Source organism: Dipodomys ordii, unplaced genomic scaffold, assembly GCF_000151885.1.
Source record: "Dipodomys ordii isolate 6190 unplaced genomic scaffold, Dord_2.0 Scaffold204, whole genome shotgun sequence".
Taxonomy (NCBI): Eukaryota; Metazoa; Chordata; class Mammalia; order Rodentia; family Heteromyidae; genus Dipodomys; species Dipodomys ordii.
This window is the reverse complement of record NW_012267420.1, coordinates 1,646,746-1,663,068: the sequence shown is the minus strand read 5'-3', so window position 1 is coordinate 1,663,068 and position 16,323 is coordinate 1,646,746. Positions and strand designations below refer to the sequence as shown.

At 35.6% G+C, this 16,323-nt stretch overlaps 1 protein-coding gene across 1 annotated transcript in view; it reads left to right on the top strand.

The window, feature by feature from the left end:
- The window catches only part of Hsf2 (heat shock transcription factor 2), a 41,417-nt gene extending 28,709 nt beyond the window's left edge, over window positions 1–12,708 (top strand). Inside the window, exons 8-12 of the mRNA XM_013035112.1 lie at window positions 1,885–2,033; window positions 2,661–2,900; window positions 3,717–3,822; window positions 11,060–11,144; window positions 11,707–12,708. Coding sequence (XP_012890566.1) covers window positions 1,885–2,033; window positions 2,661–2,900; window positions 3,717–3,822; window positions 11,060–11,144; window positions 11,707–12,002 — 876 coding nt within the window. The 3' untranslated portion in view covers window positions 12,003–12,708. The remainder of the gene's footprint in view (window positions 1–1,884; window positions 2,034–2,660; window positions 2,901–3,716; window positions 3,823–11,059; window positions 11,145–11,706) is intronic.
- Window positions 12,709–16,323: the final 3,615 nt, after the last annotated feature.

Here is a 16,323-nt window from a genome sequence, read left to right as displayed (position 1 = left end):
TTTGGGATTTTTAAACCACATTTAGTGCATTTCAACCCTGTATAAAAATTGAATATCATATAATTATGATTGTGCAATGTCTTGTAGTTTTTGTTGGTTGTTTCCAACTTTTTAAACAAATATGCATTAAATAGGCTGCTTTTCTCTAGTAATTTTAAGATACTTTTTTTTTTTTTTTGTCGGTTGTGGGGCCTGAACTCTGGGCCTGGGCGCTGTCCCTCAGCTCTTCAGCTTATGGCTTGCACTCTACCACTTGAGCCACAGTGCCACTTCCAGCTTTTTCTGCTTGTGTGATGCTGAGGAATCGAACCCAGGGCCTCATGCATGCAAGGCAAGAGCTCTACCACTAAGCCACCTTCCCAGCCCCTTACCTTTGTTTTTGTCACAAGCTCTCTGGATAATTTGTGCAACTCTGATGGCATATAAGTCTACCATCAAGTCCAGAGACCAGACCTATTTTTATGATCTTAAAATCTTTGTTTCTTTCATTTTTAGTGGTGTTGGGAATGGACTTGAGTACCTTCTTAAACAGGCTGGCAAAGTACTTCTACTACTGAGCTACTATTGTTACTTTTAGGTCATAGAATTCTTAAATACTGCTTTGGATTTTATTACTGAGCTATGAAAATGATTTAGTTCTTGGGCAAAGTAGCACTAACATCATATTTAACTCCTAGTCCCACTTTTATTTCTAAATTATCAAGTGTATCTATCTTGCTTATAGGATTGTATGCTTATGTTAAACAGATGAAGATTTTTAGCCAACTGTATTTATGTATTTTAAACTGCTTCATTTTTTTCTTTTTTTTTTTCTTGGTTCTGGGCTTTGTGTAGTCAAGTTTTTTTCACTCGAGTCTGGTGCTCTACAATTTGAGCGAGGCCTCTGTTCTGGCTTAGTTATGTGAAGATGAGATTCTTGAGGATTTGTCTGTCTGGCCTTGCCTCAAACTACAGTTCTCAGATCTCAGTCTTCTGAGAACTAAGATTGTAGACAAAAGCTATCAATATGACTGTTTCATATTTTTTACCTCTTGGTAACTAACTAGTGTTGAACCCTTTTGTGTTATAATCATTTTTACATTATATTTTTTGTATTATAATAACTTCAGTTTTGAGAGTTGGATTTTTAAAAAATGGGTAACTGGTGAACGTACCGGTATCTTAATTAAAAAATTAAAACTTTGCTAAAAAATGTCAAATTGACATATAACTATAGAATAGTTGAAGTGTTTTCTCTTACACTAAGAACAAAACATCACAGTTGTTTGCGTGTTTGCGATAAAATAATCCCCATCCATGTGTTTTCACATATCTGATAATGCTTGAACGTTTGAAGGCTTAAAACTTTTTTTATTCTTTAGTTATTAAAAGTGTGTTAGAATTTGAGTGCCACCTGTAATCCTAACTATTCAGGTGGCTGAGATCTGAGAATTGCAGTTTGAAGACAGGCTAGGCAGGAAAGTCCATGAGACTTTTATCTCTAATAAGCTACTTAGAAAAAGCCGAAAGTGGAACTGTGGCTCAAGTGGTAGAGTGCTATAACCTTGAGCAAAAGAAAGAAGCTCAGGGATACCACCAGACCCTGAGTGGAAGCCCCAGGACTGACAAAAAATAAGTATGTTAGAATTTGAAGATTTTTCCATAGAAACATTTTTGGACATGATGTTTTCAGGCTGTTTTACAATAAAAGTAATAGTTATATATACTACAGATAATATGATTCATGCCTGTGAATTGATAGAAAAGTCCAAGAAAAGGACTTTGCTATTTTGCTTATGATTGTGTCTACAGTAAATATCTGTAATTATGTTATCTGTGCAGTTGTTTTTTAAATGATATCTTTTATAGTCCCTTTGATTTTGCTGTTTCTCCCTCTCTTTTAAGGTTCCACACAGTAGGACTGATGGTTTAAAAACAAGAGAACGGATTTCAGATGACATCATTATTTATGATGTTACTGATGATCATGCAGATGAAGAAAATATCCCAGTTATTCCAGAAACTAATGAAGATGTTATATCTGATACCTCTAAGTAAGGAGCTTACGAGATAAAATTTGTGAACTATTGGCACTTTCCTAGTTAAAGTTCTTCTGAAAGAGTAGTACCTACCTATCTCATATTTAAATTATTTAACTGGAAAATTAAGCCAAATTGTTAAACAGATAAAGCCTTCCTCACAAAGTAAATGACAATTAGTTGATCCTTATTTTTGTTTTTGAAACTAAATACCTCTTATTGATATTTGTGGCCTTGTATTTATTTATTCATTCATTCATTCGTCATTCATGAAGCTTGAACTCGGCCTGGGCATTGTCCCTGAGCTCTTCAGCTCAAGGCTAGTGCTCTACCACTTGAGCCACAGCACCACTTCCGTTTTTCTGGTGGTTAATTGGAGATGAGTCTCATAGATTTTCCTGCTCTGGCTGGCAATCCTCAGATGTCAGCCTCCTGAGTAGCTAAGATTACAGGCGTAAGCCACCAGCATCCAGCTGGTATTGTATTTTATGAACTATCAATGTTTATGATTAAGCTACCTACCCAAGAAATATAAGCCTCTTAATATGTTTTCAGAAGTTTCTATGGAGAATGGTGGATAGAGTGAATTTATTGAATGTCTGAAAGTGTAATTGGTTCTTCTTTCTCATTTTACTGATCTAGCTGTAGCCAGTACCCTGATATTGTTATTGTTGAAGATGACAATGAAGATGAGTATGCACCTGTCATTCAGAGTCTAGATCAGAGTGAACCAGCAAGAGAATCCTTCAGTTCAGGAAGTGATGTCACCAACCCTCTAATGTCTAGTGCTATCCAGCTAAATGGGTCATCTAATCTGACCACAGAAGATCCTGTGACCATGATGGATTCCATTTTGAATGATAACATTAATCTTTTAGGAAAGTGAGTGCTCATAGATGTGTGAGGAACTAATTGCTTTCTCAACTTCACATTCTTTTGTATTTTTAGTTATCTTTCTTTCAGAGGGTCAACCCATCCTGTCTGTTTTTCTGTTGGTCAAGGTTGAGCCATGAAATGAAATGAATTAACTAAATTAAGGGTAGACTTGGAGTGTTTAAATTTTTTTTTTATTTTTTTGGCAGTACTGATGTTTGAACTCAAGGCCTTGTGCTTGCTAGGCTGATGCTTTACCACTTGATCTACTCTCCAGCCTTTTTTGCTGGTGAGTTTTGAGGTACGGTCTCAAATTTTAATGGTGGAACTGGCCTTGATCATGATCTTTCTGCTCTCAGCTTCCTGATAAGCTAAGATCACAGTCAAACTACCAGCACCTGTCTAGTTTTGGAGTTTTTGTTAGCAGTTCCTCAGATTTTTATAAATGAAATATTTGTTTGGGTATCTATTTCTACTAGTACTATGAAATAGAATAATTGCCATTAAAGGATTTAGGACAAAAAGAAAGCCAGTGATTAATGCTAGTGAGATTAGTATAAAAGTGATTAGAGTAGTAGAAGTATTAGAGTCTGAGTTAGAAGATAAGGTACATCTGACTATTATTGCAGTAAACTCTGAAATTTGTGTGAAGGCCATAAGCTCCCAATCAAATTATAAGGAATCCCAAATTTTGAATGGAATATTTCAAATGTAAGAAATGGTAAGCATTCAGCAGCTAGTAAGGTTGTAATGTGATTGTAAATGTAAGAATAAGGAAACCTAATAAATATTCAATCTACTTAATCTTTTTTTTTTCCCCCTTAGAGTTGAGCTGTTGGATTATCTTGACAGTATTGATTGCAGTTTAGAGGACTTCCAAGCTATGCTATCAGGAAGACAGTTTAGCATAGACCCAGATCTCCTGGTTGATGTAGGTACTTTGGGTAATTTTTGCTGTACTGATAATTTATATACTTATTCATATTACTTAAAAAATCAATACATCTTCTTGTTTTTATATTCTATACTGGTTTTTTTTCTTAAATGAATATTGTCAGAAAGGATGATGATCTCTGTTAGGAACATTCAAGGAATGTCGTCATTACTGTTACTCTGAGTAGCAGTTCAGTTAATATTTCGTAACATTTACTAGTACTACTAAATCTGGCCTTGTCCAGACTTGTTGCTGTGCTGTTTAATTCTGAAGTAATGTATCATTGAATAAAAATCTGTGGAATTAGTAATAGAAGTACCTAGCCAGGAAACACTGTGGGAACACTTTTTAATCCTTTGGGAATGAACATTTTCCATTCAACTGTGTTTTATTACATATGCTATATTGTTTTATATTTTTGTATCTTGTGTCCTAAAGTTTTCTTGCTTTAATCCTTATCACTACCTGTATGAATTCAATTCTCGTGGTGTCAGAACTGTGAATCTTTGTCTAACCATATTACTCACTCATTGCTCACTCATTGCTACTCATCCGTACCTTATGCAAAGCTTTGTATGTAGTCCAGCCTGGTCCCCCTCAGATGAACCTTGATCTCTCTACTATTTCCACATTTCTTCTTCATTTTTTTCTGTCTTTATTCTGGAAAGTTTTTTGCTCTTTTCTATGTTCTTGCCTTACATTAAAGCTTCTCTTACCTCAAAAGATTCTAGTCTTATTAGTTAAAGGTGTCATTATTATTAATGAGGCTAAAAGGAGTCAGTCCTTCTTATTACTTCAGTCTTATTTTAGTTCATTATTTTGCCCTTTACCTCTGGATTTCTCATCAGTCATTGTTCCATGGCATAATCGCTCTTCCGGAATCATCAGCACCACAAAAGCTATAGTTTTCCTTCCTATGCTTACCAGTTATAATCTTTAGTGAATTCTATCAACTCTGTTCACTCATTCTGGAGACCTTTCTCAATCTCTATCCCTTACAGGCAAGGATGTGGCACAGGTAGTAAACACTTGCCTAGAGTATCTTTCCTCTAGATACCTCTAGAATGAATTCTGGCTATTGGTCATTTTAATTTAACTTGGAATATTATTTCTCTTAAATTTTCCTTGTTTGCAGAAAGTAATTTACTGTGCCCTGCTGCTCTCAGGAGCTGTGATTGTTTTCAATTATGTATCATTTCTTTGAGCAAGTTAAACCAATTTATCTTGCGTTCTGCTTCTCAATTTTTTTCCTCTGAACTTAGTTACTAATTATTAACTTTGCCTTCAGTGGATACAAATCATAAAGTGTTTATGCTTTGCTCTTTTACTATTTTTGTCTTCACTACAAAATTTTAGAAATGAGTATTACCTATTTTTACTCATTCTATTCTGAAACTATGACTGAAATGTCTGGCTTTTTTACTCTTAGCACTGTTTCTAGGTATTGGGTTGTTTTGTTTTACATAGTAGGCTTTGTGTGTTCTGTGTTTTTGTTTGTTTTGATTTGGTTGTTTTTATCATTCAGTGATTTACTGGGAGGAAATTTGTTTAGAATCATATGGGTTTGAGTTCTGTTCCTGCTCACATTATTAAACATGGAAAAACCTGTCTTTTTCTGTTTCTCCATCTTTTAAGTCTACATAGCTTATGCCTAACATGAAGGGCATTGAAAGAATTCTAATTGGCATTATTGGTATTACAATATTATCAAATATTATACATCAAAATTGTGTTTGTTGATTTTAGAGGTACTAAACCTTTGTTTTCTTTTTATCTCTCTAACCATTCTGTTTCTTCTAAGAGCTTTTCTTCCTGCAGTCTTGTATTTCCGAGACACTCATTTTTGTACCCTCTTTTATTTTTGCCTCCCCTGTAAAGATCATTTGTTTTGTAGGATTACTCTGAAATGTGTTATCTCCAGTTCTTAGTAAACTTGGCTTCAATTCTAATTCTTTGCCTTTGATAGCATCAGTTGTATCCTCAGATTATTTGTGCTCAAAACCAAATATTCATTCTTTAAATTAGCTATCCTTTTTTTTTTTCTTTTTTTCTCTTGCATAGGGCCTGAACTCAGGACTTAGGCTATCCCTGAGCTCTACCACTTTAAGCCACAGCTGTGCTTCTCATTTTTTGACTGGTTACTGAAGATAAGAGTCTCATGGGAACTTTTTTGCTGGGGCTGGCTTTGAACTGCAATCCTCAGATCTTAGCCTCCTGAGTAGCTGTTAGGCTTCCAGGCAAGACCCACCAGCATCCAGCAGGTTTCTTATTTTTTATAGTATCAGATGTCAATATACCTACCCACTGAGGATAATTATCACAGAATCATCTTGATTTTATTTCCTTTATCTCATTCATTCCTGTCTTTTCTGAAGTAACATTCATAAGCCATCCCAACTTTGTATTTTTATGTTTACTTCTCTCATCCAGGATCCTTATTTTATCCTTGAATTAGGTTATACTGTCATAAACTTTTAAAATGTCCAATTGTAGGTTGCCTGTGTTCTAAGCTAGCAACAAAGATGGTCAGATGAATAAGGATATTGTAGTTTGTGGGTTCTGTAGTGTTTGGTTAGAGTTCAGTTCGCTGTTTTAGTTTGTCATACGTGGTCTAGTTTTTTTCTACCATGTATCTGCTGATAACACATAGAAGTATTTCTGAGTCGGGAGCAGGTGTGTGGAACAAAGATGGGAAGAAATGAGTTTACACTAGTGGCCTTGCTATGGCACCTACCCTCTAGAGGAGCAAAGTGGAAACAGGCAGGCCCCTGGAGTCATGGAGCGTGGTCTGGCAGAGAGTAGTGTTCATGTGCTGCTGTCTGCTTTCAAGACTGTGAATTCCTTAACTCTTCAGGGATCACTAGGTGATACAAAAAGAAAAGAAGAAAATTGGGGGGTGGGAGCCAGTAATATTTTTACTGCTACCGTGAGCTTTCAAGGAACTTTAATGAGAGGAATCAATGTAGACAGAATGGAGAGTGAATGTGCCAGTGGATTCTCTGCACTTCATTCTATCTTATGAACCATTGTTATGCTCATTCTTAGAAAATACTAACTTAATGCCTGTATTCTGTTGACCTAGCCATTCCTAAGGCTCTCATTACTGATAGGATCTGGTCTCATCAACGGACTTGCTTTGCTCTACCTTTCGAACTTTAGTATTTACTGTTCAGTTCAAAACTTCCTTGTCATTTGGACTTGGCTCATTCATTTCTAGAATATAATCTGGTTTTTATGTGTGTGCGTACACACACACATACACACACATACCTTCAAATCTTTTTCATTTCAAGCCCTAACACTTCTATGGGAACTGATATATAGCTTTATCAAGTCTTTTTGTTTCATAATATGTCTGCATGTGTGTGCTTTCCTCCCTTCTCATTCTTTTATGTCCCTAGTACTTTTAAGCCCTACCACCCTTTGTTAATCTTATTGGATTGTATCTGTACATTTGTTGGCTATTTAATGTTGGTCTTACCTTGTTTAGATTGTAAGCTCCTAGAGAGCAGAAATAATGTCTTCATGATGTTTATTATTTCTCGGATACTTAATAAATTCTCATGGAATGACTTATTTTGAAGTTTATGACTTAAAGTTACATTTATAAATTGGGTGAACTAAGGAGTACAGCTCATGAGCAATGATTGACACTTATCCTCCCTTATTAGGTGAGATTAAACACTTGATGTATAGTTAAGGTGCTACTATCACATAAATTCTATACATTTATTTTCAATTAAAAGATACTCAGTGAAGCCTGTTATTAGGGCATAGGACTTAGCCCTTGCTACCTCATGATGCCAGAATCAAGTAGGGAGAAGTGAAAGAAATAAAAATGAGTGGAGAATAATGAAGGAGGTGTTAATTAGGGAAAACCATTGTTTTGTGGAAGAATTCTTTTTTTGTTGTTGTTGTTTATGGGGCCTGAACTCTGGGCCTGGGCGCTCTCCCTCAACTCTTCAGCTCGAGGCTAGTGCGCTACCACTTGAGCCATAGTGCTACTTCTGGCTTTTTCTGCTTATGTGGTACTTGAGGAATCAGACCCAGGGCCTCATGCATGCAAGGCAAGCACTCTACCACTGAGCTACCTTCCCAACACCCCTCCCCCCCCCCACTAATTTTTGTAGAGGAATTCTTTTTTTTTTTTTTGGATCCGGTCGTGGGGCCTGAACTCTGGGCCTGGGTGCTGTCCCTCAGCTCTTCAGCTCAAGGCTAGCGCTCTACCACTTGAGCCACAGCGCCACTTCCGGCTTTTTTCTTTTTGCTTATGTGGTGCTGAGGAATCGAATCCAGGGCCTCAGGCATGCAAGGCAAGCGCTCTACCACTGAGCCACCTTCCCAGCTGTAGAGGAATTCTTAACATAAAATTTCATCTAGTACATTAGACTACCTTGCCCTGTTTTTCTTTTCTGCTTTCCTAATTTTGTTTTTTATTATAGAAACTTTCTAAGGACTAACACTTCTTCACTCAACATGGTTCTATAAAAATTTTTAACATGCAGTTCTTTTAAAATTTATCATCTTTCTAGTTTTGTCTTTCAGCTTTTCATTAGTTCTGCACAAATGAATCCCAGTAATAAAAAAGTAAGTTATAATCCATGTCATTCAGGATCCATAATATAAAAATATGAGAAAGGCTTAGTAAGTAGATAGTATCATTCAGTTACAAATATTTTAAAATACATTTTTACCTAGTATGTTTTGAACAAGATAGATGAAAAGTTAGCTTTTTGTTATTCTGGTTTTGCCCAATACTCACACATATGAGATTCACTTAAGTATGACCACACCTGCTGGGAAATCACCTGACCATCCTTGGCCTGTTCAGGTATATTGTTGAAATAAGTAATTATAGAAAAATTTTTTTCATACTTTGTAAACTGCATTTTATTCCTTTGTAAATAACTTCTCAGCTTTTATTTAATTGGGAATTACTGATACCCATATTCTTGTATAATTTCTTCATTTTATTGGCATATTGAAAAAAATTGTACTCATTGGAGGAAAGGCTGGTTAAAAGAGTGAAGTTCTGACCTTTTCTTTCTTCAACTATAAAGATTGAAGGTAATAAGAGCATTACTTGGGTTTAGCAAGTGTTAGCAAGCTTTTCAATGAGTATTAAGGGCAGTTACAAGTAAGCATGTGTTTGTAATTGTTTGATTATTTTGTACAGCTTACTGACTAGTGTAATATAGAGTTTTAATTTACACATAATTGTTTAGGAACCTTATTTTTTTGACTACAGAGTAAATCAAGTCTGAATTCCAGTGAAGTCAAGATCTAAAAATGAATACCCCTAAACAAATGAATAAAATCATAAGGTTGAATTTTTATGTTATGTGAGGAAATAACATAAATGTTCTTACTTTTTTTTTTGTTTATGGTATCGGTGATAGAACTCAGGGCCTTGCTATGCTGGGACTCTACTACATGAGCCACACCTCCAGCTTAAATGTTTGCTAGTTATTTTGAAGGTGTATTTCACTGAACCTTCTTATCTGCACTGGCCTCAGCCTCAGTTTTGTAAATCGGCAGAATTATAGGTATGAGCCATAAACCACTGGCACCCTTCTATTACCTTTGTATTATTTATTTTAATTTATTGTCAGAACTTTGGTTTAAATTCAGAGTTCTCACACTTGGTAGTTTGGCCAAGATACCATTGAGCCATGACTCATGACAGATTTTCTGTATGTTTAGCCACCTGTCTAACTGAGAACCTAACACTAAGTTACTGATTATCATTTAGTATTTGGATCATTTAATCAGTGGCTGGCATACTTTTGATGTAAAGAGACAGCTAATAAATACTTTGTTTTACAGGTAACATGTTCTTTGAACTATTTGGGGCTACACTTACATTATAAAAAGTTATGGTATTAAAAAGCAGTTATAGATGATATATAAAATAATTAGATAAAATATAAAAGAACTTTCAATAAGACTTTTTTTTAAACAGATGGTATCCTTAATTTGGCATGTGGACTCTAATATGCTTGTTTTATAGTATAAAATTCTGTGTCTATAGTATGAAAGTCGGTAAATATATATAATTATATTGTCAGTTATATACCTAATGGTCCATGTCATGGGTTAATTTAGTGAACATGCTTTACTGTACATTTATTTCTAGACATTGAGCTATTATTCTTATACTTATACTATTCTGAAATTTTTCAAAGTAGTATAGCAAAATATACTTTCTATAAAACTTAACAAATTAATTTGAGACCAACTTTCATTGAAGTTCTAGTAAAACTGGCATATCATCTATCATTCCATTTTTAATATATATGACATGGTCTATGATATTCTCTCAATCAGGATACTCTGTAGTGCTGCTGTTTAACCACTGCTAATGAATAAGAATTGTCATGGGAGACGAATCTATAGTTCTGGTCCTCATGTTTTTAGAGCATCCACAGTTTAGTATCCTTGGAAATTTTATTTTTACATAATTATTGTGAATGTTAAATGGTGAAATATTTTTATGTAAATACTTGAAATGCTCAGTTTTTATTTGATCATAGGAACATTATCATTTCTGAATCCTGAAAATTTACATTGTATAGTATTATGATGAGCATCCATGGAATTGCAGAAATTAAGTATACAGATGTTTGTTAACACCATACATATTTAACCAGCATTCAGAAATTCCAGGTTTGGAAGTAGTTAGGGCTTAACAGTTATTCATAAAAAGGGACAAAAGAGAAGAGAATCATCTCCTTTGAGTTTGAACATCATTGAAAAGATCTGAAGAATTTAATATCACTAGAGGTTAAATTCATCTGTGCTGCTCAGAAGTAAAGAGAGTGGCGGGGGGGGGGGAAACAATTTAAAAGGTGGGGGAAAAAAAGCTTAAAGAAACAAGAAGAAAATGATAAGAAACGGTGCTTCAACTTTGAGGCTTCCCAGACAGGGCATGTTTTAGTGATGTCATCATGTCATATATTTACCTAATTATAATTATCCTAAATGTTCTGTTTAGGCATGAAAAGTGTAATATGTGTTTTAATTGATACTTGCTTAATGTATTTAATTGCTTCAATAGTTATCTTTCAGTTAGTATTTGAAACTGGTTGTGTTTGGCACATTTCTATCTTTACCTATCTTGTGTTCCCCTGTCAGATAATATTTCATTATGTATATACTAAATCACTTTTTAAGAATGTACTTTTCAGGAATACAAAACAAGAAACAGCGATTTTTACAATTTTTTTTCTTTTAGTCTGAGAATAAAGGATTAGAACCTACGAAGAACAATATAGTTCAGCCAGTTTCAGAAGATGGAAGAAAATCTAAGTCCAAACCAGGTGAGTAAAGAGGTAGTATTAAACTATGTAAGATATTTTTAGTTATTTCAGAAATTTTTTAGAGAAACTAGTATAAGCCAGGGAAAGTCTTGTCATAATCGTTGAATACAATGTTATACCAATTTGACTTTACCTTGTCAAATGGTGTTAGCTTATAGAGAAAAATGAGTTGAAAAACTTGTCTTTTTTTTTGTCAGTTGTGGGGCTTGAACTCTGGGCCTGGACACTGTCCTTGAGCTCTTCAGCTCAGGGCAAGTGCTCTACCACTTGAGCCACTTCCAGTTTTCTAGTAGTTAATTGTAGATGAGTCTCATGGACTTTCCTGCCCAGGCTGGCTTTGAACCACAATCCTCAGGTCTCAGCCTCCTCAGTAGCTAGGATTACAGGTGTGAGTGAGCTGCTGGGGCCTGGATCATTTTGTCTTAATTTTGAGACCTAAAAGAACCTCATTTCTTAATTGAAACACTAACTTTTCTGACTTGTATATTTTAAGATTTGCTAATAAATGTCATGTCATTTCTTGTTTGGGTATATAAAAGTTTTTTCTTTCTGATCTTTATAGATAAGCAACTTATCCAGTATACTGCCTTTCCACTTCTTGCATTCCTTGATGGGAATCCTGCCGCTGCTCTTGAACAAGGGAGTACAACAGCATCATCTGAAGTTATGTCTTGTGTAGATAAACCTATAGAAGTTGATGAGCTTCTGGGTAACAATGTGGACCCAGAACCAACCCAAAGCAAGCTTGTTCGCCTGGAGCCATTGACTGAAGCTGAAGCTAGTGAAGCTACTCTGTTTTATTTATGTGAACTTGCACCTGCACCACTGGATAGTGATATGCCACTTTTAGATAGTTAAATCACCTGGAAGTGGACTCTACATGTACATATTCATCAAAATGATGAAGTATTTATTTTAAGGTATCATTTGGTACTTTCTTTTGTAAATTGTTTTGTTTTAATCAGATACTGTGGAATAAAAGCACCTTTTGCTTTTCTCACCAACCACACATTCTTGCAAAACCTGCAGGTGTTACTCAGTTTTGGAGGTATACAAAATTTAATGCAGATTATTGGCATATCTTTTACGTTGGAGTCACATGGCATTTTTCTCCATTTTTTTACATATATGATTATTTGCTCCAGTTAAACTTCCATTTTTTGTTTGATGCTGTTTGCATTTGACTGTAAAGTCAATAGAACTAATAGTAAACCTCCTAAAATTTTCTCTGTTCCAGTTACTTTTATTAAAAATTTTTCGCTTGGTTTGTTTTTAAAACTGGGAACATAAAGTGCCTGTATCTTGTAAAGCTTCATTTGTCTCTCTTGGTTCAGAGAAGTTCATTTATGTTCAGAGATGTTTATTCATCTTTTAACAGGAAAGGCAAAGTGTACACAAGTGTTCACGGATACTGTTCCAGCTCCCTATGTGTAGAAAGACTGTGGGATGGGGTTGGAAACAACCCCGTCTGCTTTTCACTTAGATTAGTATAAGTAATAAAAGTTTTCTGGTTTGTGTTTTTATGAAGTATAATATTTAGTAAAATAAATAGAATGAAAGTTGAGTACTAGTATTTGTTATGTGTCTTCTTTGGAGGTGAGTTGATAGCTACCTGAAATATTTTCCAACTTACAGGAAGAAGTTTGCTTTAAGCTGTCTCTTGTCCATTATCATCTTAATGTGAGACACATCAAGATGTTTGCCTCATGTGAAAAAAAACACCTTATATTGCAGCATTTCTATATTTAATTTTATTTATGCAGTATTATATCCAGGTCCTTGTGCATGCCATGCACGTACTCTACCACTGAGCCACATTCACAGTCCTTTTCTTAAAATGTATTTTGAAGTTCTTTGTTTCAAGATTATACAGGGTTGCACTCTGTTCTTTTTTTCTTTTTGTTGGTCGTGGAGCTTGAACTCTGGGCCTGTGTGCTGTCCCTAAGCTCTTCAACTCAAGGCAAGCGCTCTACCATAGTAGCATTTCCGTTTTCTGGTGGTTTATTTGAGATAAAAGTCTCACAGATTTTCCTGCCCTGCCTGGCTTTGAATTGAAATCCTCAGATCTCGGCCTCCTGTGTAGCTAGGATTACGGGCATGAGCCACTGGCACCCTGCTCATTCTGTTCTTAATAAAGAACTGGAATATACCTCCCATTGTTGCAGCTGAGCTAAGATCATTATCACTGATTGTCACTAAACCTCTACAACCTTTGCCCTGAGAGATGATAGAAATAGCCAAAATACCTCCTTCTTTTGGCGCAATACTTATATAATTTGAGAGACCACCAGGTTCCAGACAACCAGCATCTGCCTTGTTCCTATTTTTGTTTTTGTCAACATAAAGTCATAAGAAACTTCATTTGTTAATATCAAATAATGAATGAGAAAGGAATTTTGTTCCAGAATATTATGCTATAACTTTTTCAAAATTATGTACCAGAATTCACTAATTACCAAGTTACGTTTATGTTCTGTTAGTTGGTAACTTAGAATCAGATCACTTTTAATTTTCTTGAAAACAAAAGCAAAACAAAATCAGATAATTATGAACAAATTTGAAAAAAAACAAAGTAGACATTAATAGTTATGTTAACCCTATAACTACCAAGTAATATGAGTAAAGATGCAATTTTTTCAGTAACCATTAACATGCTTCCATATGAAATATAATAACAATGTATTCATGATAGGATAAACATATATACATGAAGGAAACAAGGATATAAATGATAGGGAGGATTTATGACTTCCTTTTGTTATTATTAGGTATTCAACATTGCCCCTGAAACAGTCTGGTAACATTTGAAAATGAAGGGAAGAAAGACTGATTAAAAAAAAAAACAACAAAAACAGGACTGGGAAGATGGCTCAGTGGTAGAGTGCTTGCCTTGCATGCATGAGGTCCTGGGTTCAATTCCTCAGCACCACATAAACAGAAAAGGCTGGAAGTAGTGCTGGGGCTCAAGTGACAGTGCTAGCCTTGAGCTGAAGAGTTGAGGGACAGCACCCAGGCCCAGAGTTTAGACCCCACAAATGACCGAAAACAAGACAAGAACTAAAATTACAAGAGCAGGAAAACTGGAAGGCAAAAGTAGAAGAGCAACCAATAGAAAACAGTCCTAATACTGTACAGTAGTGTTGGAGTGGATTAAAAACTCAGGTTATTAGTTAAAATTTTTTTAAATGTGTACACATGTACAAATTAAAAGTAAATAGAGCTAAGTGTTGGTGGCTCACACCTGTAACTCTAGCTACTCAGGAAGCTGAGATCTGAGGATCTAAGTTCAAAGTCAGTACTGGAAAGATATGTGAGGCTTTTATCTCCAGTTAAAATCAAGAAAAGCCAGAAATGGAGCTGTGGCTCAAATGGTAGAGCACTATCCTTGAACAAGGTCAAGGACAATGCCTAACCATGAATTCGAGCCCTAGGGACTGCACTCAAAAAAAATCCCCCCAAATATAAAGTAAATAGAAAAAAAAATACTGCTAGTAACTAATCATAAGAAAGCATGAGTAGGGCTGGGAAGGTGGCTCAGTGGTTAAAGCACTTGCCTTGCATACCTGAGGCCCTGGGTTCGATTCCTCAGCACCACATAAGCAAAAAGAAAAAAAGCCAGAAGTGGTGCTATGGCTCAAGGGGTAGAGTGCTAGCCTTGAGCTGAAGATCTGAGGGACAGCGCCCAAGCCCAGAGTTCAAGCCCACGACTGGACCCCCCCCCAAAAAAGCATGAGTAGTTATATTTTAGATACTATGATATAGAACAAGAATTATTAGGAATAAAGAGGCATTACAAAGTAAGTCCATTGTTTTAAAAAAGACCTTTAAATCTTTAATGAATTTGCAGCTTACTAACTTTAGAGACAAATAGATGAATCCACTATGCCAGTTACAGACTACTTGTATAAATTGTATACCTCCAGCCCACAGAAAATCTTAAACCATTATATCTAATAGTACACATTCTTCTCTCAGTTACATAGAATAACCACTCATCCAAGTCATGTTTTGAACCATAAAAGGATAACTTAAGTTTTTTCTAAACTTACAGATTTCCTGATCATCATAAGCTAGTATTCTTTCTTACTCCCTCTCTTTGTTTGGAGACAAGGTCTTGCTATGTAGCCTAGTCTGGCCTCAAACTTGGATTCTTTAGCTTCAGCGCCCCTAGTACTGGGATTACAAGTTTGCTCTATAATACCCAGCTTAAGTTTATGAAAAACGTAAGTTTATGTAATGGGAAAGTTGATCAGAATACATTGTATAGATATGAGTAAATGTACAACTAATGTATGCTAAGAAAAAAGAAAAAAAAAGTATACCTTAGAAGCTGGGTGCTGGTGGCCTGTAATCCTAGCATCTCAGAAAACTGACCTTCAAAGATCACAGTTTGAACTGAAAAGTCCACAAGACTCATACATCCAATTAACCAGCAGAGCCAGAAGTTGTGGTATGGTAGGATGTGGTAGGATGCTAGTCGTTAACTGGAAAAAACACGGTCCTGAATTCAAGCGGAAATACTGGCACCAAAATAATAGAGTAATTGAGATAATGTGGCATGGACAAAAGACTTGAACAATCAGTGGAACAGAATAGAGAAGACCAGCAAAGACAGTTTTCAGTAAATGGTTCTGGAACAACTGGCATTCACATGTAAAAACCCTCTACAAAATCTCGAGTGGATCACAGAACTGAATGTTGTAAAATGCCAACTATAAAACTCCTGGGATATAACAGTCAAAAATCTAGATGACTTTAAAATTGGTGAGGAATATTATACCTCCTTCCCATGCTAGGAATTGGATTCAGAGCCTTGCACAACACTCTACCACAAAGCTTCATTACCAGGCCTTCTAAAGGCTATAATTTATGAAAGAATTGATTAATGAACAGTCTTGAGAATGAAGACAAGTCAACATTGGGAGAAAATGAACAAAAGTCAGTTCTGATAAAGGAATACTATAAAATACACAAATTCAACAGTAAGAAAACAATGCAGCTTTTTAAAAAATGGATAAATACCTAGACATGGTGGGGGAAGAAACACAGCAAAAACAATTTTTTTTTTGGAGGGTCCAGTCGCGGGGCCTGAACTCTGGGCCTGGGCACTGTCCCTCAGCTCTTCAGCTCAAGGCTAGCACTCTACCACTTGAGCCACAGCGCCACTTCCAGCTTTTTT